The sequence below is a fragment of the Macaca fascicularis genome, chromosome 9 (genome assembly GCF_037993035.2).
Source record: "Macaca fascicularis isolate 582-1 chromosome 9, T2T-MFA8v1.1".
In the NCBI taxonomy this organism is placed as follows: Eukaryota; Metazoa; Chordata; class Mammalia; order Primates; family Cercopithecidae; genus Macaca; species Macaca fascicularis.
The window spans coordinates 48,833,585-48,856,256 of NC_088383.1; the positions used below are offsets into that span (position 1 = coordinate 48,833,585).

At 33.8% G+C, this 22,672-nt stretch overlaps 2 protein-coding genes and 1 pseudogene across 4 annotated transcripts in view; 1 reads left to right on the forward strand and 2 right to left on the reverse strand.

Moving 5' to 3' along the window:
- Window positions 1–14,085, forward strand: part of LOC102142087 (X-linked retinitis pigmentosa GTPase regulator) — a 39,315-nt gene extending 25,230 nt beyond the window's left edge. For 2 of the 3 annotated variants that reach the window (XM_074000716.1, XM_074000719.1), the window contains 2 exons: window positions 10,338–10,405; window positions 11,985–14,085. In XM_074000716.1, coding sequence (XP_073856817.1) covers window positions 10,338–10,405; window positions 11,985–12,071 — 155 coding nt within the window. In that variant the 3' untranslated portion in view covers window positions 12,072–14,085. The remainder of the gene's footprint in view (window positions 1–10,337; window positions 10,406–11,984) is intronic. The other variant, XM_074000720.1, reaches the window with a different exon arrangement.
- Window positions 2,277–3,541, reverse strand: LOC141407596 (transmembrane protein 161B pseudogene; annotated as a pseudogene).
- Window positions 14,086–14,795: 710 nt separating the features above from the next.
- The window catches only part of LOC135965068 (ankyrin repeat domain-containing protein 30B-like), a 51,450-nt gene continuing 43,573 nt past the window's right edge, over window positions 14,796–22,672 (reverse strand). Inside the window, exons 12-14 of the mRNA XM_065520550.2 lie at window positions 17,698–17,911; window positions 16,200–16,383; window positions 14,796–15,124 (exon numbers count right to left, since the gene is read on the reverse strand). Coding sequence (XP_065376622.1) covers window positions 14,918–15,124; window positions 16,200–16,383; window positions 17,698–17,911 — 605 coding nt within the window. The 3' untranslated portion in view covers window positions 14,796–14,917. The remainder of the gene's footprint in view (window positions 15,125–16,199; window positions 16,384–17,697; window positions 17,912–22,672) is intronic.

Here is a 22,672-nt window from a genome sequence, read left to right on the forward strand (position 1 = left end):
AAATTCTGGAAACGATACAAATAAATGAAATTTAAACAACATGAATGACCATGAAGTCAACAAAGAAATTAAGATGAAAGTTATTTACAAAATGAATTCTAAACTTGGAAGCAAAAGGATAACCTTCATGAAAACACATAAAAGTAAAAAACCCATTGGTAAAGCAAATACACAAAAAAGGAAAAACAAGAACTCATGGTACCACTATAAAAAAACTAACAAAGAGCAATGACAAAGTCAGATAAATAGTAAGGAACAAAGAATATATAAAACAGTTAAGACAATAACAGAAACACTACCTTAGATATCAAAGACAACCTTGAATGTAAATGCATTGTATTATTCACTTAAGATAATAGACTGTGTGAATGAACTTAGAAAACATGGTCTGACTACAGGCTGCCTACAAGAAATGCACCTTACCTATTAAGACAAATATAGATGAGAAAATAAAAGCATGAAAAAACATATTTCATGCAACAAGAAACCAAAAGTAAGCAGAAGTGTCTATACTTATACCACACAAACCAGAATTTAAGTTAGAATATAAAAATTCTGAGTATATATATTCACCAAACACTGGAGTACCCAGATTCATAAAGCAAATATTTCTACATCTAAAGAGAGGAATACACTGCAATACAATGACTGTGGGAAACTTTAACACCCCACCTCAGAATGAAAAAGATTATTAAAACAGTAGATAAAAAAACAAACATTGGATTTAAACTGGAATTTAGGCCAAATGATTTTAATAGATATTTACAAAACATTTTATCCAACAAAGGTAGAATAAACATTCTTTTTATTAGCATATTCTCCATAACAGACTACAAATGTCAACATCTGAAAAACAATAGGCTGGCCCAGCACGGTGGCTCAAGCCTGAAATCCTAGCACTTTGGGAGGCTGAGGTGGGCAGATCATGAGGTCAGGAGATCGAGACTATCCTGGCTAACACGGTGAAACCACATCTCTACTAAAAGTACAAAAAATTAGCTGGGTGTGGTGGCCGGCACCTGTAGTCTCAGCTACTCAGGAGGATGAGGCAGGAGAACTGGTATGAACCCAGGTGGCGGAGCTTGCAGTGAGTTGAGATCACGCCACTGCACTCCAGCCTGGGCGACAGTGCAAGACTCTGTCTCAAAAAAATAAATAAATAAATAAATAAATAAATAAAAATAAAACACAATAGGCTATACATGACAACAAATTTAAAAAATATATATTGCAAATAACTCAAACCACCATAAAATACAAGTAAAAATCTACACCAAGAGGATCTTTGGAAATTATATCAATACATGAAAATTAAATAACATAATCCCAAATGACCACTAGATGAATTAATAGTTAAGATGGACATTTTTTTGAACTTTCAAAATGTATTTTAATCTCATTCCAAAAGGAAATAAAATTTCTAGATACAAATCATCTCATTCAAATCACTTTTTAACATACATTCTGCAACTTAAAATATTATAAGGAATCAATATTCCCATCTTTTATAATCTCAATATATTATATATTTAATATATAATAAATGTACAATACATACAGGTAGTCAGCAGGTTTACAAAGTAATTTAAGTCTGATCAGTATTGATAAATACTTTTAGACTATTAAAAGGAACTATTTAGGATCATAGAATAAAATAAAATATGGCAGGTCCAAGCCTAATGGCAAGATTACAAATGTTCATATGGCCAATCATTTTAAAAGAATTCTCTAGTTGGGTAGAATATGTTTTAAAACAATACTCTTCCTATTCTCAAACAGAAGTAGTTGTAGATATTAACCATATTCACCTCCATTAAATTTAAAATAACTGCAGTTTTCTTTACTGTAATATACAGTAGCTATCTCTTCCTTTCTGTTGGATTTTATCGTTTCAAGAGTAACTAATGCATTACCAACAGAAGAGACTTTAGCCTCTTTCCCTCCCCTAAAGCATGGCTCAGTTTGAAGATTGTTCTATAGACAGCCACTAAGACTACCAACAGTACCATAATACCGTTAAAAGTAATCAATAACTAGAGTCATTTGAGATGTTTCAAAGACTGCTAGAGGTTTCTGTCAACCAAGGTAATCAGAAATATTACCATTGTAGATAGCCCTCTCATACCAGTAAATACAGAGAGTTAAAATTCCAATGCCACACTGTAACAGTTAACAATCTATTTTGTAATTTTAAATATTATAACATTAATTCACCCTGAGAATACAAAGGAAACATTTAATACAAGATATTCTGATTTTTTTCCCATTGTACTTACTTTCTTCTGGTTTTCATCAGCCCTTTAAGGACACAAATATTTGAATTTAAAGTGTGATTTTGATATGTTTTTTTGTTAACTGAGACTCATGCCACAGTCAGATATTGGTGATAAAAAAGCCCAAAAAGGCTTGTAGAAAAGAGGCAAGCAGCAATCCACCAGGTCAGAAAAGACAGAAGTCCTCAAAAAAGAAGAACAGTAAAAATATTTTTAAGCTGCTCAGTGTCACTGTTATTTGTGTAACAGTAACCTTCATCTTCCCTTCAGCTGACGGTAATTCAGAGTAAACAAAATTGTAGAGCAGACTATTATCCACTGGTAAGGTAGAGATAGATTCTGGATAAATACCCCAGGAATGATTGCCTAGTGTTTCCAAAAGCAGAGTTATGTGAAATAGCATTACCAGAGGCACCACATACTGCAGTGCAATGGCACAAAGATGATAAAAGACTCAAGCCACCATTTTCTGTAGCTCAACTGTACTTATTCACCCTGCTTCTTTCTTCATCTGATCCACACATTTTTGGGCTAAATTTAAATAAGCTTGCAGGTGACTACACATCATGGCCAACCACAAAGCACACAGCAGGATTATTAACCAGAGTCACAGAGTATCGAATGTGGCTTCTGGCATTAAAGGGATACTTTCTTCACCCAAGGTTGGGTTCATAATGTAGTCTTTGGTGACTGGATTTACCCAGAGCAAAACCAAAAATAAATGTGCCAAGAAGTTGATATGAAGTAATGTTTGTGTAATTTTTTCTGTTGTCAAATTCAGGGCATCCAGAAGCATTTGAGTCAATCGTAATCCAGGAAATGTCCAGAAAGCCCCAATGAGTGAACAGAAAATAGCCAGGAAAAATTTGAAAGTAAGTTTTGAAACAGGACTCTGAGATTCTAAACCTTGCTTTTCAAGAAACTGCATCACACTATCTGAAAAATTTGTAAATCCTGTTTCAAGTCCAAATTCCAGATAATTTTCTCTTACAATCAACACTACCATTGCTTTGTCAAAGAAAAAAAATCCAAAGGTGACACAAATAGATTTTTCACCACCATATTCTACTTTAATATAGTGTGTAGTTAATGAAAATAGAACTTTGATTGCAAAAGACAAAACCAGCAGGCACCAGACTAAGCTGATATTCATTTCCTGTGTAGGCTTCATAAACTTGTAATAGACTTCAGTTACTAGATACACAACTGTAGCAGCCACTGTGAAATCCACCAGTCACTGCTATTCTGGAAAATAATGCAATGCTAAAGTATCCACTTCTGTATCTGACTTTGTTTCTAGATGAAGGTCAATATCCTGTGGATATTGTTAATGACTTACTTTCAATGTGACCATTATATTACCTACCTTTTCTGCTTTTCCCTTTTTGCTGATTCCCTGCAAGAATTCCATTGAGCAAGAGAATAGCGAGGTATAATCTTCTACATGACACTGGCCATTACCATGGTAACAACAACTGTATATCTATCACACACTATGAGTGAGAACATGCAGTGTTTGGTTTTCAAGATGGACATGTTTTTAACTATTGAAAGAAGTGAAAATGAAAACACGACATATCAAAATCTATACTATACAGCAAACACATTAAGAACAGGTAGGCAATAGCAATAAACATCTACACCAGAAAGCAGAAAGATTTCATATAAACAATCTAACAATGCACCTCAAGGAAGTGAAGAAGCAAGGACACAGCAAACCCAAAATTTGCAGGATGAAAGAAATAATAAAGATCGGAGAAAAACTAAAGAGAGACTAAGGAAAGAAATACAAAGGTCAATGAAGTGATATGTTATTCAAAAATATAACCAATATTGATAAACTGCTAGCTTGACTAACCAAGAAAAGAGATAAGAAACAAATCAGCAAAATAAAAGAACAGACATTACAATTGATATCACAGAAATACCAAAGATAATCAGAGAATATTATAAATGCTAACAAACAGGAAACATAGAGGAAATGATTGAATTTCTATAAACACATAACCTATCCAGACTGAATCAGAAGTAGAAAAACTGAACTGATCAATGAATAATGAGACTGAGTCAGTAAAAAAAAAGTCTCCCAACAAAAAAAGAGACAAAATCAGGTGGAATAACTGCTGAATTCTTCCAAATGTATAAAAAAAGAATGAACACCAATCCTCCTCAAACTATTTCAAAAACACATAAGAGAAAGGAATGCTTCCAAACTTATTTTGTGAGGACACAATACCAAACAAGACAAGGATCCACCACCAACAACACAAAACTATGGGCCAATATCTGTAATAAACATAGATGCCACAATCTTTAATAAAATGTTAGCAAACCAAATGCTACAGCACATCAAAAGGTAATGCACCATGATCAAGCGAAATTTATACCAAAATTCAAGGATGCTTGCATACACATATCAATACACTGAATACATTGCCTCAGTAGAATGAAGGACAAAACCCATATAACTAGGTCAATAGATGTAGAAAAAGTAATTGATAAAATTTAACATGTGTTCATATTAAAAACTCTCAACAAACTAGACATAGAAAGATCATTCTGTAAAATAGTAAAGGTCATATGTGACAAACCCAAAGCTAACAATATACTGAACAGACAAAAGCTGAAAGCTTTTTCTCTAAGACACCGAACAAAACAAGAATGTTCACTTTCACAAATCTTATTGAACATGAAAGTCCTAATCAGTAATCTGGCAAGAGAAAACAAAAACAAAAACAGACATCCAAATTGACTTGCAAAAGGAAGTTAAATTGTCCACTTTGCAGATGACATAATTTTTTATATAGAAAAACCTAAAAAAGACCCCAATAAAAGACTGTAAGAACTCATAAACAAGGCCAGGTGCTGTGGTTCATGCCTGAATTCCTAGCACTTTGGGAGGCCAAGGCAGGTGACTCTCCTGAGGCCAGGAGTTCGAGAACAGCCTGGACAACATGGTGAGACCCTGTATCTACTAAAAGTGAAAAAACTAGCCCGTGGTGGCATGCGCCTGTAGTCCCAGCTAGTCTGGAGACAGAGGCAAGAGAATCGCTTGAACCCAGAAGGCAGAGGTTGCAGTGAGCTGAGATCATGCCATTGCACTTCAGCCTGAGCGAAAGAGCAAGACTCCATCTAAAAAAAAATAATTAACACACAAAAATCAGTAGTGTTTCAACACATTGACAATAAAATAGTCAAAAAATGAAGCTGGAAGGCAATCCTGTTTACAATAGCTATATAAATTACCAACGAGTAAATTTAACCAAGACATGAAAAATGTTTGCGAAGATAACTACAGAACACTGATGAAAGAAATTGAAGAGGACACAAACAAATTTAAAGAAATCTCATGCTCATGGATAGAAAAAATTACTATCATAAAATGATTACATTATCCAAAGAAATCTAGAGTCAATGCAGTTGCTACCAAAATAACATCATTTTTATAGAAATAAAAAAACCAGAAATCTATCATTTGTATGAAACCTAGAAAGAACTACAATAGCCAAATTAATCCTGAGCAAAACCAATGGAAGAAAATGGAGAACCCAGCAATACACTTCTGTTTGTATAACCAATTGATTTTCAACAAAGGCAGCTAGAATGTACACTGGGGAAAGAATACCTTCTTCAAAAAATGGTGTTGGGAAAATTGAATATCCATATGCAAAAGATTGAAACTGTATCTCTCACAATACACAAAAGTCAACCCAAGATGGATTAATGACTTAAACATAAGACCTAATAGTATAAAACTACAAGAAGAAAACATTATAAAAATCAGAACATTGGTCCGGGCAAAGATTTTTTGGTTAAGAATTCAAAACCACAGTCAACTAAAAGCAAAATAAAAAAAAATGAAACCATAATAAACGAAAAAGCTTCTGCACTGCAAAAGAAATAATCAAAACACCAAAGAGACAAACTGTTGCATAGAATATACTGAAAAGTGTTCAACTGACAACCAATATTTAGAATATATAAGAAACTCAAGCAACTCAAGAATAATAATAAAAGACTCATTAAAAAAGTGGTCAAAGGACATGAATGGATATATCTCAAGTGATGACACATTGATGAAAAACAGGTCCATGAAAAAATGCTGAACATTCTCTGGGAAATGCAAATCAGAAGCACAATGAGGCATCATCTTACCTCAGTTAGAATGGCTATGATTAAAAAGACAAAAAATAATAGACACTGTTGAGAATATGATAAAAATTAATGTTTATATGCTGTTGGTGGGAATGTAAATTAGTACAACCAGTATAGAAAACAGTATAGATATTTCTCCAAAAAGTAAAAATAGAAGTTCCAGATGATTCAGGACCCCACTATTGGGTATTTACTCAAAGGAAACTAAATCAGTATATCAAAGGGATCCATGCACTCACATGTGTATCACAGCATTATTCACAATCGAAAAGACACAAAATCAACCATTGTTTCTTCAATGAGCCAATGGATACAGAAGATGTAGTACTCACTCACACACACAATGGAATATCAGCTATAACAAAGAATAAAATTAAGTCATTTGCAACTGGAGGTGACTACATTGAGTGAAATAAGCAAGGCACAGGATTCAAATACCACATGTCCTCAACTCATACATAAGAGCTAAAAACTTGGTCCCACGGAGATAGAGAATAGACTGATAGATACCAGAGTCTGGGAAGTGTGGAAGGCTGGGAGAGGAAAATAAAATAAACAGAGACTAGCAAATGGGAAAAACACACTGACATAGAAAAAAGTAAGTTTTAATGTCCAGTGGAAGGCTAGTGTGACTTGTGTTAACAATATATTTTATATTACAAAGTAGCTAAAAGAGAGGTATGGAAATGTTCTCATCACATAGAAATTATATATATTCAAAATGATATCCTATATACCTTGACTTGGTCATTACACATTCTCTGCATGTAATAAATACTCACATGTATCCCATACATATGTAAAACATTATGTGTGAAAAGAAAAACAAAAAATACAAAGTTTAAATCTAAGCAACTTTAAAATAAATAGACAAAAATATCCCATAACAAACATTTTTATGTTGTTAATTTGCTTTAATGCCCCATTCCCTGTGGCAGCTAGTGAATAAACACAAGATTCCAACCTTTGTCATTGACTTTTTCTTTCTAGACTGTGGGATACATTTCCATATGATGGATGCATTCATTACTAAGAAAGAGCAAAAGAAAATTGAAGTTTCTTGAGACTCAGTCATCTCAATAGAATACAGGTGTTTCTAAGTCTCCTCAGGGTAGCATTAACTATTTTTTATGTAGCTCTATATCTACATGAAGATGAAAAATTTTACTCATTATGTATTGCTTCTTTGGATGTGTTCTATAAAATAACAAATACTCATTATTAAACATTTGAAATACATGGAAAATCATCCAGAAATATTGTTGATATATTGGTATATTTCCATTCCTTTTATATTTATTTAAATAGTTTTATTTTTACTTCAATGATTTTTGGGGTACAGGTGGTTTTTGGTTCATGGGTAAGTTTTTTAGTGGTGATTTCTTAGATTTTTGTGCACGCATCACCTGAGCAGTGTACACTGTACCCAATATGTTTTTTAAATTATCACCCCCTCCCAACCTTCTGTCTTGAGTTAAAATTAGTGATGTTTAGTATTTTTCGTATGTTTTTGACTGTGTATCATTGTTTGATAATTGTCTATTCATGAACTTTGCGTACTTTCTGATGGAATTATTCACTTTTTCTTGCTGATTTGAGTTCCTTGTAGATTCTAGATATTAGAATAATATAAGTCCCTTATGTTAATGTTATTCTTATGCATTTGCATTCTCATAGCTTAGCTCCCCCTTATAAGTGAAAACATACAATATTTGTTTTTTTATTATTGAGTTTCTTCACTTAGAATAATTTCCTCTAACTCCATTTAAGTTGCTGCAAAGGACATCATTTTGCTCCATTTTTAGGGGGAGTCATATTTCATGGTGCATATATATCACATTTTCTTTATCTGCTCCTTGGACAATGGGCACTTAGGTTAATTCTGTATCTTTGTAATTGTGAATTGTGCTGCTATAAAATACTTGTTCATATGTCTTTTTCATAAAATGACTTATTTTTTTAAGACTTTTATTTTAAAGGGGGTGTGGTGGTAGATATCCAGAGGTATGATTGCTAAATTGAACGGTAGTTCTACTTTTAGTTCTTTAAGGAATACACATACTGCTTTTCATAGTGGTTGTACTAACTTACGTTCTCACCAGCAGTGCAAAAGTGTTCCATTTTGATCACATCTATGCCAATATCTTTTTTTGTGACTTTTTAATTATAGTCATTTATGCAGGAGTAAGGGGGTATCTCACTGTAGTTCTAATTTTCGTTTCTCTGATAATTAGTGATGTTCAGCATTTTTTCATGTTTGTTGGCTGTTTGTATATTTTCTTTAAAAATTTTTCTATTCATGTCCTTTGCCCACATTTGATGGGATTCTTTGTTTTTTTCTGGCCAATTTGCCTGAGTTGCTTGTAGTTATTGGATATTAATTCTTTCTGATATGCATAGTTTGCATGCACATTTTTGTCTCTGTGGGTTGTCTGTTTACTCGGCTGATTGTTATTATTTGCTATGCAGAAGCTTTTTCATTTGATTAGGTCACATTTATTGATTTATTTTTGTTTTATTTGCATATGAGATCTAAGCCATGAATTCTTTTTCTACGCCAGTGTCTGGAAGAGGTTTTCTGATGTTATCTTCTAGAATTTATATGGTTTCTAGTCTCAGATTTCAGACTTTGATCCATCAGAAGTTAATTTTTGTATAAGGTGAGAGCTGAAGATTTAGTTTCATTCTTCCATATGTGGCTTGACAGTTATTCAAGCACCATTTGATGAATAGGGTGTCATTTTATGTTCTTGTGTGCTTTGTCAAAGATCAGTTGGCTGTATTTGGTTTTATTTCAGAGTTTGTCTATTCTGTTCTGTTGGTCTGCATGCCTATTTTTATACGAGTACCATGCTGCTTTGGTAACTAGAGCCTTGTAGTATAATTTGAAGTCAGGTAATGTGATGACTCCAGATTTGTTGTTTTTGCTTAGTATAGCTTTGGCTCTGAAGGCTCTTTATGGGTTCCATATGAAATTTAGAAGAGTTTTTTTTTTCCAGTTCTGTGAATAAAAATGATGGTATTTTGATAAAAATTACATTGAATCTATAGATTGCTTTGGGCAGTATGGTCATTTTTCACAATAATTTTTAATATCTATTAGCCTATTTTCATATGCTGTAAAGAAGTGTCCAAGACTGGAAATATATATATATTATTTATTTATATATTTTACATATATGTTATATAAAAATATTTATATATATAATAAAACATAATGGAAAGAGATTTAATTGACTCACAGTTCCACAGGGCTTGGGAGAACTCACGAAACTTACAATTATGGTGGAAGGTAAAGGGGAAGCAAGCAAGGCACCTTCTTCACTTGGCAGCAGGAGGGAGAATGAACACAGGAGGAACTATCAAACTCTTATAAAACCATCAGATTTATAAGAATTTACTACCACAAAAATAGCATGGGGGAAATCACCCCCATGATCCAATTACCTCCACCTCGTCTCTTTCTTGACAAACGGGGATTATGGGAATTATAATTAAAAATGAGGTTAGTGTAAGGACACAAACTTAACCATGTCACAATCTATGAGCATGAAATATGTTTCCACTTGTTTGGGTCATCCATGATTTTTTTCAGCAGTGTTTTGTAATTTTCCTTGTAGAGAGCTCTTTCACTTTTTTTGTTAAATATATTTCTAAGTATTTTATTTATTTATTCATTTATTTATTTTTGCAGCTATTGTAAAACAGATTGAGTTCTTAATTTGATTCTCAGCTTCATTGTTTTTGGTGTATAGCAGTGCTACTAATTTGTTTACATTGATTTTGTATCCTAAGACTTTACTAAATCTGTTTATAAAATCTGGAGGCTTTTTAGATAAGCCTTTTGAGTATTTTAAGTATACGATCATACCACCAGTGAACAGAAACAGTTTGATTCCTCTTTTCCAGGTTGGATGCCCTTTATGTATTTCTCTTGTTTGATTGCTCTGGCCAGGACTTCCACTACTCTGCTGAATGTAAGTGATAAAAGTGGGCATCCTTGTCTTGTTGCAGTTCTCAAGGGGAATGTTTTCAAATTTTCTTATTTAGTATGATGTTGGCAGTGGGTTTGTCATAAATGGCTTTTATTTGTTTGAAGTAAGTGCCTTCTATGCCTATTTTGTTGAGGAAATTTATCATAATATAATTCTGGATTTTATCAAATACTTTTTCTGCATTTTCGAGAAGATCATACTTTTAAAAAAATTCTGTTCATAAGACGTATCATATTGACTTGCATATGTTAAACCGTCCCTGCATCCCTAGGATAAAACCTACTTTGTCATGATGTATTATCTTTTGGATGTACTGTTGAATTCAGTTAGCTGTATATTGTTGAGAAGTTTTGCATATATGTTCATCAGGGACATTGGTCTGTAGATGTCCGTTTTTGTTGTAGCCTTTGCTGGTTTTGCTATTAGTATGATACTGGCTGCATAGAATAGTTTAGTAAACATTTCCTCTTTATTTTTTGGAATAGTATTAGTAGAAATAGTACCAATTCTTCATTGAATGTCTAATTGAATTCAGCTGTGAATCCCTCTGGTTTTAGCCTTTCTGGTTGTTGGCAACTTTCTTTTTATTACCAGTTCCATCTTGCTGCTTGTTATTGGGTTCTTCATGGTTTCTATTTCTTACTGATTTAAGAGGGTTGTATGTTTTCAAAGATCTGTCAATTTTCTCTAGATTTCCTAGTCTGTACATGTAAAAGTGCTCATAGTAGCCTTGAATAATTTTTTATAATTTTTGTGTTATTGATTGTAATATGTCCAGTTTTATTTCTATCTGAGCTTATTTAGATTTTCTCTTTTCTTGACTAATCTTCAAATGGGGTCCCAATTTTATCTTTTCAAAAAAAATAGCTTTTTGTTTCATTTATCTTTTCCATTTTTTGTTTCAATGTCCTTCAGTTCTGCTCTTACTTTTGTTGTTTCTTGCTTTCTGCTTTGTTTGGGTGTACTTTGTTCTTGTTTCTCTAGTTTCTTGAAGTGTGACCTTAACTGTCTATTTGTGCTCTTTCAGACTTTTTGGTGTAGGCATTTAATGCTATAAACTTTTCTCTTAGCACCATTTTTGCAGTATCCCAGATGTTTGGATAATTTGTGTCATTATTATTGTTCATTTTAAATAATTGTTAAATTTCCATCTTGATTTAATTTTTAACTCAAACATTAATCAAGAGAAGATTGTTGAATTTTCATTTATTTTTAGAGTTTTAAGGGTTCCTTTTGAAGGTAATTTCCAGTTTTATTTCACTGTGATCTGAGAAAATTCTTGATATGATTTTGATTTCTCTAAATTTATTGAGACTTGTTTTTTTGTGGCCTATTATACGGTATATCTTGAAGAATTTTCTATGTGCTGAAGAGAAGAATGCATATTCTGCAGTTTGGGAGAAGAACGTTCTGTGAATGCCTGTTAGGTGTATTTGTTCTAGAGTGTAATTTAAATTCATAGCTTCTTCTTTACTTTATGTTTTGATGATTTGTGTAGTGCTGTCAGTAAAGTATTAAAGTTCCCCATTATTACTGTGTTGCTGTTTTTCTGAGTTCTCAGGTGTGTGTCCACAATTGGTGGGTTATTAGTCTCGCTGACTTCAAGAATGAAGCCACGGACCCTCGCAGTGAGTGTTACAGTTCTTAAAGATGGTGTGTCTGGAGTTTGTTCCTTCAGATGTTCAGATGTGTCTGGAGTTTCTTCCGTCTGGTGGGTTCATGGTCTCACTGACTTCAGGAGTGAAGCTGCAGACCTTTGCGGTGAATGTTACAGCTCTTAAAGGCAGCGCATCTGGAGTTATTCATTCCTTCCGGTGGGTTCGTGGTCTCCCTGGCTTCAGGAGTTAAGCTGCACACCTTCACAGTGAATGTTATAGCTCATAAAGGTGGTACGTCTGTAGTTGTTCATTCTTCCCGGTTGGTTCGTGATCTCACTGGCTTCAGAAGTGAAGCTGCAGACCTTCACCTTGAGTATTACAGCTCATAAAGAGGTCATGGACCTAAAGAGTGCGCAGCAGCAAGATTTATCGCAAAGAGCGAAAGAATAAAGCTTCCGCAGCATGGAAAGAAACCTGAGTGGGTTGCCCCTGTTAGCTCAGGTGGCCTGCTTTTATTCCCTTAACTGTCCCCACCCATATCCTGCTGATTGGTCCATTTTAGAGAGAGCTGATTGGTCCATTTTACAGAGTTGATTGGTTCTTTTTGACAGAGTGTTGATTTGTGCATTTACAATCCTTTAGCTAGACACAGAATGCTGATTGGTGTGTTTATAATCCTTTAGCTAGACACAAAAGTTCTCCAAGTCCCCCACCAGATTAGCTAGACACAGAGTGCTGATTGGTGAGTTTAGAAACCTTTAGCTAGACAGAGAGTGCTGATTGGTACATTTACAAACCTTTAGCTAGACAGAAAAGTTCTCCAGGTCCCCACTAGACCCAGAAGCCCAGCTGGCTTTACCTCTCAATGGTACTCACCACGGGACTGTGGCACCTAGCCCAGGAACTCTGGCAGCCGAGAGGGAGCTTGCCCCCAGTCAAGCCCAGCAGGCACTGGCTGGCCACACCAAATGCAGGGCACGCAGAGCCCCTACCCACCCAGAACCTGCGCCAGCCCACGAGTGCCACCTGCAGCCCCGACTCCTGCCAGTGCCTCTCCCTCCACAGCTCCTTGCAAGCAGAGGGAGCCAGCTCGCCTTGGCCAGCCCCAGAGAGGGCTCATAGTGCAGTGGCAGGCTGAAGGGTTCCTCAAGCATGGCCAGAGTGGACCCTGAGGCCAAGGAGGTACCAAGAGTGAGTGAGGGGCCAGGCGCGGTGGCTCAAGCCTGTAATCCCAGCACTTTGGGAGGCTGAGATGGGCGGATCATGAGGTCAGAAGATCAAGACCATCCCGGCTAACACAGTGAAACCCCGTGTTTACTAAAAAATACAAAAAAATAGCCAGGCAAGGTGGCAGGCGCCTGTAGTCCCAGCTACTCGGGAGGCTGAGGCAGGAGAATGGTGTAAACCCAGGAGGTGGAGCTTGCAGTGAGCTGAGATCCGGCCACTGCACTCCAGCCTGGGTGACAGAGAGAGACTGTCTCAAAAACAAACAAACAAACAAACAAACAAAAAAAAAGAGTGAGGGCTGCTAGCCATGTTATCACTTCTCATTAATAAGAATTGTTTTATAAATCTGGGAGCTCCAGTGTTAGATGCCTATAAATTTGGGATTGTAATATTTTCTTGTTGGACTAATCCTTTATCATTATACAGTATTCTTCTTTGTCTTTTTTTAAGACAAAAAAGGAAACTGACCTTCCTGTTGGATTAATCCTTTTATCATTATATAGTATCCTTCTTTGTCTTTTTTTAAATATTAAAAAGGATACAGACTGTACAGCAACAAAGCTTTGTAGCTTTAAGGTTTGTTTTGTTTGATATAAGAATAGCTACTCCTGCTTGCTTTTAGTTTTCATTTTTGTGCAATATCATTTTCCACCTTTTTACCTTAAGTTTCATGAGTCCTTATGTGTTAGGTGACTCTCTTGAAGACAGCGAATATGTGGTTGGTGGATTTTTATACATTCTGTCATTCTATATTCTTTTACTTGGAGCATTTAGGCCATTTACATTCAATGTTAATGTTAAGATGTGAGGTACTATTCAATTAATCCTGTTGTTACTTAGACACTTTATATTTTTCATTGTGTTATTGTTTTATAGGCCCTGATAGTTTTATGCTTTAAGGAGGTTCTATTTTGCTGTATAGCAAGCTTTTGTTTTAAAATTTAGAACTCCCTTTAGCATTTCTTGTAGTGCTGGTTTGGAAGTGGCAAATTCCCCCAGCACTTGTTTGTCTGAAAAAAGTCAATGTGAAGGAGAGAATTTTAAGAGCTGTGAGACAGAGTATCAGGTAACCTATTAAAAAAAAAACAAAAAAACAAAAAACAACAACAACAAAAAACCTGTCAGACTAACAGCTAATGTCTCAGCAAAAACCTTACAAACCAGAGGGATTGGGATCCTCCTGCTTTTAGCTTGGAACCTTATAAAATCCAGCCAAGAATTTTGTGTCTATCAAAACTGAGCTTCATAAATGAAAAAGTGATAAAGTATTTTTCAAGCATTTTAGTGCATAGTCTGTGGTTTTGTTTTTGTTTTCTTCTATATAATTGCCTATATACCAAATACAGAATTTTCAGTTCTTTTTATTTTTAACACATACATTTTTCTATTCCATTATAAAATTCTTTTAAATATTTTAACATCATTTAATTGACTACATCAGTAAAATTTTGCATAATTTACTTTATTTTACAGTATCCTATAAATTATGTGTGCCTTTTATGTCCAGATAAAATAATAGATGTAATAATAATACAGGAAAAACTAAATAGATGTCATTCTTGCCTTTATGAAACTTAAAGTGAAGGAAATAGAGATTATAAAATCATACACATATTAATGTTATGAAAAGTTGCTGAGACCAGCTCAGGGAGACCCTAACCCAGCAGTGCTAGAGGAATTCCTCTTTCAGTTTTAGAGTCATTTGAAGTTCAGCATTCTTTTCTTTTAAAATCTTAATGTCCTTAAAGTATTTATTTTCCTTCTCCTGGTGTTGGTGTTTTAGTTTGGCTATTTCCAGTTTTAGCATGGCAATTTCCTTTTTCAACATGCGATTTTCATGTAGGAGATAATTTTCATTTTCATGAGTGTGAGAAACCTAAATAAAACAAAATAAACTTTTAGCTAGCAGTCAAAATGGCATAACATAGTTCCTCTGAAACTAAAGAATAACTTATACATTTATACAATGAGTTTTTATAAGTAGGTATCAGTTGAAGAACCATTGAGTCAAAACTTCAAATGCTATAGAGCATAAATTCCCCAAAGTTCAAACATTTATTTGAAGACAATGAATTCATGAAAGTACAAAATAAATGACTAGAGAATTTTTAAGAGCCTCAGAATTGAAAAAAAAAAAAAAAAATGTTCCCTGAATTACAACAAACTCAACAGCATAAAATTAAAGATTAATCAATTTGACTGCCTACAAAAACTGGGTTTACACTCTGATGTCTAACTTATACAAGATCCCATACTAAGAGCCTTAGTGCTGCATATATTTAGACAGATAAAATTTCCCAAAGTTCCTTCAGTTCCTTTTTCCTGAGAATATTCTCTAGATATTCTATTTTTTAAAAATATATAGTTAATTTTAAGAATTATATTTATGAATTTTTGATAAATTGAGACATTGTAACAAGCACTTTTAGTTATCACAATTCTGAAAGGAAAAGATTAAAAATATAAACAAGTTTTAGGATTTTCTCCCAGTCTTATGAGTCTACATCCAGGACCTCTCCACCAAATCTCAGTTAATTCTACTGGGTAAATATGTAAATATAAAAGAAGTCTTCAATTTCAAAAACAAAAGAAAGATGATAAAATCTAGAGAGCCCTACATAGAAAACCATGAGCTTGTTTACTATGACAATAACTTTTGCTTCCTCTTCATAATGTTTGAGTCAGTATTAAATGTTAACTATGTTGCTAGGAAAAAACTACGTACTAATAAATTATCACTAAGTATATGGTAGGGATAATCATTGTTTTCAAAAGCTCTTTGTACTGAAATAAGATACTACATGGATGTCATAATTTATAACAAATAACCGTAGCTACAAAAGTGATAATTTTAAGATAACATTTTTGTCTGATTTAGACCTGAATAATTCATACTAAATCAGAGGGAAATAAAGTTAGAAATATAAAATTTTTATCAGAGATTGATTTACCTGACTCAAATTACTTCTTACACTCTTCACTTCCATATCTTGTATTCTGAGAGCCTGTACAAGTTCTTGTTTCACTTCTAACTCTTTCCTAAGTTGCTCTTCGATTCTTCCTAATTCTTTCCTAAGTTTTTCATTTAATATATTGGCGTTTCTTCTCTTCTCTTCTTCTTGGTTTGAAGTCAATCTGCCATTAAACATACTTATCTTAAAATTCATTTTGTTAGAAAATAGAATTCACTGTGAGATACATTTATTACTACATTGGTTTATTATTCCAATAAAATTCCTATATTCTTGAATTTTTTTTTCTTTCTAGTTCTCAGGTATTTATTACTCGAACCTCTTCCAAATGACATACATACTTGAAAAATAGTGAGGAAAGAACATCTTCTAGTTAGAAAGTTTCTCATACTATTAACGACTGTTTCTGTAACTAGCAATGACTGTTATGGAAAAGAATACTGGAAGCTATCCAGCAAATTCATAATTTGAAAATTACTTTTTAAAAATCTTACACAGTCAAAATTACTCCTCAATGAGGACAGATCATTTAGAGTTAACTGATTAAAGTGACTGATTAAAGTTAACTGGTTAGTTTTTATGAACAATTTACTGATTTATTAGACATAAATATTCATACTTATAAAATATGGCAAGTATCCCTAAAAATAATTTTAATATTAAAATCTCAGATTAGGTTAAATAGTCTAATATCTGTTATCCCATATATCTTTTGCTTCTTTTTTGAGTAATGCTTTAAATGTATCTTGTTGATTATTATATATTTTATCAACAAATTTTAAATCTCTTTTATCACAAGACAGAATATAATACTTAAAGAATAAAAATAATATGCATTTAACATAGAACTCTGAATTAATTTTATTTATGTAGGAGAGCAAGAGATGTTGAATAAACTAAGAAATTATTCTGTATTTTCTCTACATTCCATGCACATTAAACGTGTATAATTAAAAGAAATTGATTTTGGGGGAGAAAAGAAGGGCCATTTCACACTCTGTTTGTTGAGCTGTAAATGAATATAAATTTTCTTGAGAATAATTTAGAAGCAATGAACAAATAACTTCTTAAAAACTTCTTATAATTTAGCCAAATATTTTTATATTGAAGAATTTATTCCAAGTCAATAATTAGAAAGGTAGAAAAATATTTGCATGCAGTTATGCCTTGCATCACTTATAATACAGAAATTTAAAAATCAAAAAAATTAATTTGTTAAGTAAGTTAAGTAAGGATTTCCAAATAATGGCCTTCTATATAGCCATTAAAATTGTGATTTAAATAAATATGCATTTAATTATCAGCAGAAATATTCACATTTAAGAACTTGTATTATTTAAAAGAATTTGACACTCTACAAGACAGAGATTTTTTTCTCCAGTTAAACCTCAGAAGGTAAGTCAGCTATTACAAAAAGTATCCTACATAATTTTAGTATAAATAGTTGAAATATTCATTTAAAACTAGGATGTCATACCTCACACTGCAGAGCTCTTGTTTCAATTTAACTATTTGATTTTCTAACTGTGAGTTTATTTCTTTTGTTTCTGATAGTTCCTTTTTTAGTACACAAAACTTATTTTTCATTCGTTCAATTTCTGCTGTAAGTTTTTCACAGTGATCTTTTTTAAGTTCCCTTGCTCTTTTACAAGAAGGAACTGCATCCAAGCTTTTTGATAGGCTAGTTGAATCTGTCTCAAGGAGGAGATAGAAATAAAATATATTAGTACTTTTGGGATATAAAGGGCTGCATATTTTAACAATCACTTATACACTGAACTACTGGGGGAAACTCACCCCTGATAATTCACATGGGTTCTTTTCTATTTCCCTAAGTGTCAGTTGGTCTGAGAAATAAAGGGAAAGAGTACAAAGAGAGAAATTTTAAAGCTGGGTGTCTGGGGGAGGCATCACATGTCAGCAGGTTCCGTGATGCTCCCTGAGCCGTAAAACCAGCAAGTTTTATTAGCGATTTTCAAAAGGGGAGGGAGTGTACAAATAGGGTGTGGGTTACAAAGATCACATGCTTCACAAGGTAATAAAATATCACAAAGCAAATGGAGACAGAGTGAGATCACAGGACGGGCTGAAATTAAAATTGCTAATGAAGTTTCGGGTACACATTATCATTGATAATATCTTATCAGGAGACAGCATTTGAGAGGAGACAATTGGTCTGACCAAAATTTATTAGGTGGGAATTCCCTTGTCCTAATAAGCCTGGGAGCGCTATGGGAGACCAGGATTTATTTCATCCCTTTGTCTATGACCATAAAAGACAGCCGCCCACAAAGTAGCCATTTTAGAGGCCTCCCCTCAGGGATGCATTCTCTTTCTCAGGGATGTTCCTTGCTGAGAAAAAGAATTCAGTGATAGGTCTCCTATTTGCTTTTGAAAGAAGAGAAATATGGCTCTCTTCTGCCCGGCTCTCTAGCAGTCAGAGTTTAAGGTTATCTTCCTTGTTCCCTGAACATTGCTGTTATCCTGTTCTTTTTTCAAGGTGCCCAGATTTCATATTGTTCAAACACACATGCTCTGCAAACAATTTGTGCAGTTAATGCAATCATCACAGGGTCCTGAGGCGACATACATCCTCCTCAGCTTATGAAGATGATGGGATTAAGAGATCAAAGTAAAGACAGGCATAGGAAATCACAAGGGTATTGATTGAGGAAGTGATAAGTGTCCATGAAATCTTCACAATTTATGTTCAGAGACTGCAGTAAAGACAGGCATAAGAAATTATAAAAGTATTAATTTGGGGAACTAATAAATGTCCATGAAATCTTCACAATTTATGTTCTTCTGCCTTGGCTTCAGCTGGTCCCTCTGTTTGGGGTCCCTGACTTCCTGCAACACCGAACAAATACATATTGATTGGCTACCATGTGGAAGGCATTATACTAAGCTCTGCAGATTAAACAGGAAAAAAACAAACAAACAAAAAAAAACCTCTGCTCTTGTTTCGCTTAAAATATACTGAAAAGCAAAGCCCCAGAAAAGTGGCAATTATAAATTCAGATAGATACTTTAAGAAAACAGATTGCTAAGAATAAGATATATACTAGGCCCATGGAAAATTCCCCTGAGGAATGTACGGTTACACTGTGGAAAGAAGATTGAAAAGGAAGCTGCTGAGCAAAGGGGGAAGAAAAGCATTTTATCCAGTGTGTGGCATGTGCTGAAGCTCTAGAGTAGTCTGGCTCCAGCCAAGAGAGAACAACGGGTATTGATTTTTCTTCTTAGCTGAAATAACTAAAAATAAAACACACGAAATGCATTAAACATTTTTTTTTAGACACTGAACATTAGTCAAAGAAGACGAAAATCCCTGAAAAACAGAAAAATAATGGGAAACAAACCTTATGAATGTTTCAGCTTCCTGCCTTGACAGAGATTCCAAGACATGACACAGGAAAAAAAAACTGAAGTGGAACCTACCAGACTCTCTTGGTTACAGTGATGAAGCTTAGAGTCTGGTAAAACCAAAGCAGAGAGACATTACAGAACAAAGCACTAAGGAGGAGAGAGATATAGAAGCAACAGCAAGAAACCCCTGGAAACCCCCTCCCAGTATTTAGCAAAATAATAAAGATTGCATGCGAGCCAGAAAACTACCGAAGACCAAGCTGTCATTCTCAGCAAACTCTCACAAGAACAGAAAACCAAACACCGCATGTTCTCACTCATAGGTGGGAACTGAACAATGAGATCACTTGGACTCAGGAAGGGGAACATCATACACCGGGGCCTATCATGGGGAGTGGGGACGGGGGAGGGATTGCATTGGGAGTTACACCTGATGTAAATGATGAGTTGATGGGTGCTGACGAGTTGATCAGTGCAGCACGCCAACATGGCACAAGTACACATATGTAACAAACCTGCACGTTATGCACATGTACCCTAGAACTCAAAGTATGATAATAACAAAAAAAATTTTAAAAATAAAATTAAAAAAAAGACCAAGCTGGGTCGGAGCGGGGGACTTATAAATTTAGAGAAAATCACACCTGGTGCTCACATAGTGGCAAGAAGAGTATCTATTTTTATAGATTTACCTGGAAGACTCAGACTTCACAGGAAAATGAATAGTCAGAAAGGCCTTTCCTCAGGTGTGGGGAGTTAGCTCATACTACAAAAAGCAAAAATGAAAAGCATCAAGTTGTTTATAAGTAACTCAACTCTATTTTACAATAAAAATCAATAAGATAAGTAGAGCAATAGAAGATACTTTCAAAAACTAAATTGCACTTGTATAGATACAAGTTACAATGCCAGAGATGAAAGCTACACTGAGTAGATATGAGCATAGATTGATTTGCCATCACGAAACAAGAGATACACAAATTTCAGACACTAGAGAACTACAAGCAAACTCCCAGCAGGTAATTAAGTCCCCAAACAGATAGGAGGAGAAACAGAATAAAACATTTGAGGAAAAATTGGTTAAACATATTCTAAACTTAATGAAAGCTACAATCCCACAGATCCAGCCTGGAATCTGGCTGGAAGTGAAGAAATGAAAATATACAATTGTAATTTCTTATACCATCTATGATATGATATAATATTACTTGAAGGTGGGTTGTGATGAGATAAATCCATACACTACAAATCCTAAAAAACCACTAAGACAGCAAAGCAAAGTTATACCTAATAACCAAATAAACTTATACCACAAAAAGATATGACTAAATCATAAAGAAATATAAAACTAGACCAATAACTAAAAAAGTTATATCTATATATATATATACATATAAAACTAAATCATAAAAATTACTAAACTAGTCTGAAGGAAGCAGATAAAGAACAAAAGCAAAACAAAGAAGATCTGGGACTAATAGAAATCAAACAGCATGATGACAGACAACTTTTATCATATCAATAATTACATAATAAATTAAACTAGTCTAAAAACCAGTGTTCAAAGGCAGATTGTTAGAATGGATATAAAAGTAAGATCTATCTGTATAATGCCTATAATAAATAAACTTTAAATATAAAGACAAAAATTGGTTAAAGATGAAACAAGATATACCACACTACCACTTGACAAAAGAAGGTTGAGGAAGAGTGGTTGTATTAATACCAAAGTACATTTCATAGCAAAACTATTACCAGCAATAAACAAACTCATTTTATAGTGACAAAGGGTTCACTTAATCAAGAAAACATAACAGTCCTAAATATTTCTGTACATAATAACATAAATGCTTCAAAATACATGATACAAAAATAGAACTGCAAAAGAAATGGACAAATGCCCAAGTATAGTCTAAAATTTCTGAACCCCTTACTCAAGTGGTAGAATAAGGAGGCAGAAAATCAGTAAGAATATGATAGACAACACCATTCTTTTGAAGTACTCAAAGACTATATTCTAGATCATATCTTAATAAAAGGATCAAGAAGGTTTTAAGTCATACAAAACACATTACCTGACCCCAAAGCAATCAAATTAAAAATCAATAATAAAAATGTACCTGGAACAACTCAACCATTGCAAATTAAGTAACATACATCCAAATAACCCTGGGTCGGTTCAAAAAATAATAAAAAGGAAAATTAGAAAGTATTTTGAACTAACTTCAAATGAAAACGCAACACATTAGATATTGCAAAATGCATCTACAACAGCACTTAAATAAAAATTTTCGGTACGAATGTCTATATTAGAAGACTCTCAAATAAATAATTTTGACTTTTACCTTAAGAAACTAAAAAAAGAAGAAGAAGAAGAAAGTAAACTCAGTGGAAGCAGAGGACAGGAAATGATAAGTATCTGTATTGGTTTGAATGTTTTTCTCCTTGCAATTTTCATACGCTAAAATCAAATCATAGAGATAGGAGTTTTTGGATGTAATTAGGTCACGAGGGCCAACCCTTCATAAATGAATTTAAGCTCTGATAGAAATAACCCCAGCAAGCCTCTTTAGCCTTTCTGCCATGTGAGGACACAGGGGAAAAGAATGTATCGATGAATCATGAAGTGGTACCTCTTCAGGCATCAAATCTGATGAGACCTTGATCTTGAACTGTGCAGCTTCCAAAATTGTGAGAATTCAATTTATGTTGCTGATAAGCTCCCAACTATAGATTTTTAAAATAATAGGCAAAGAGAACTAAAACATCAGAGATGGAACTAATAAAACACAAAAATGATAGAAAACTTGAACAATACCAAACACTTTGAGAGGATCAATAAAAGCAAAAGTCTACCTAGCCAAACTAGCTCTTGAAAAGAAAAAGCTACAAATTACCAACTTTGAAAATGAGTTAATGTGACATTATTTCAGATTCTACAGATACTTGAAAATACAAGGTAATAATATAAAATTTATGTGAATAAACATGACAACTTAGAAAAGATTGACAAATTCATTGAAATGTGAAAATTACCATCTGATATTTGACAAAACTGAAAAAAAGCAATGGGGAAAGAATTC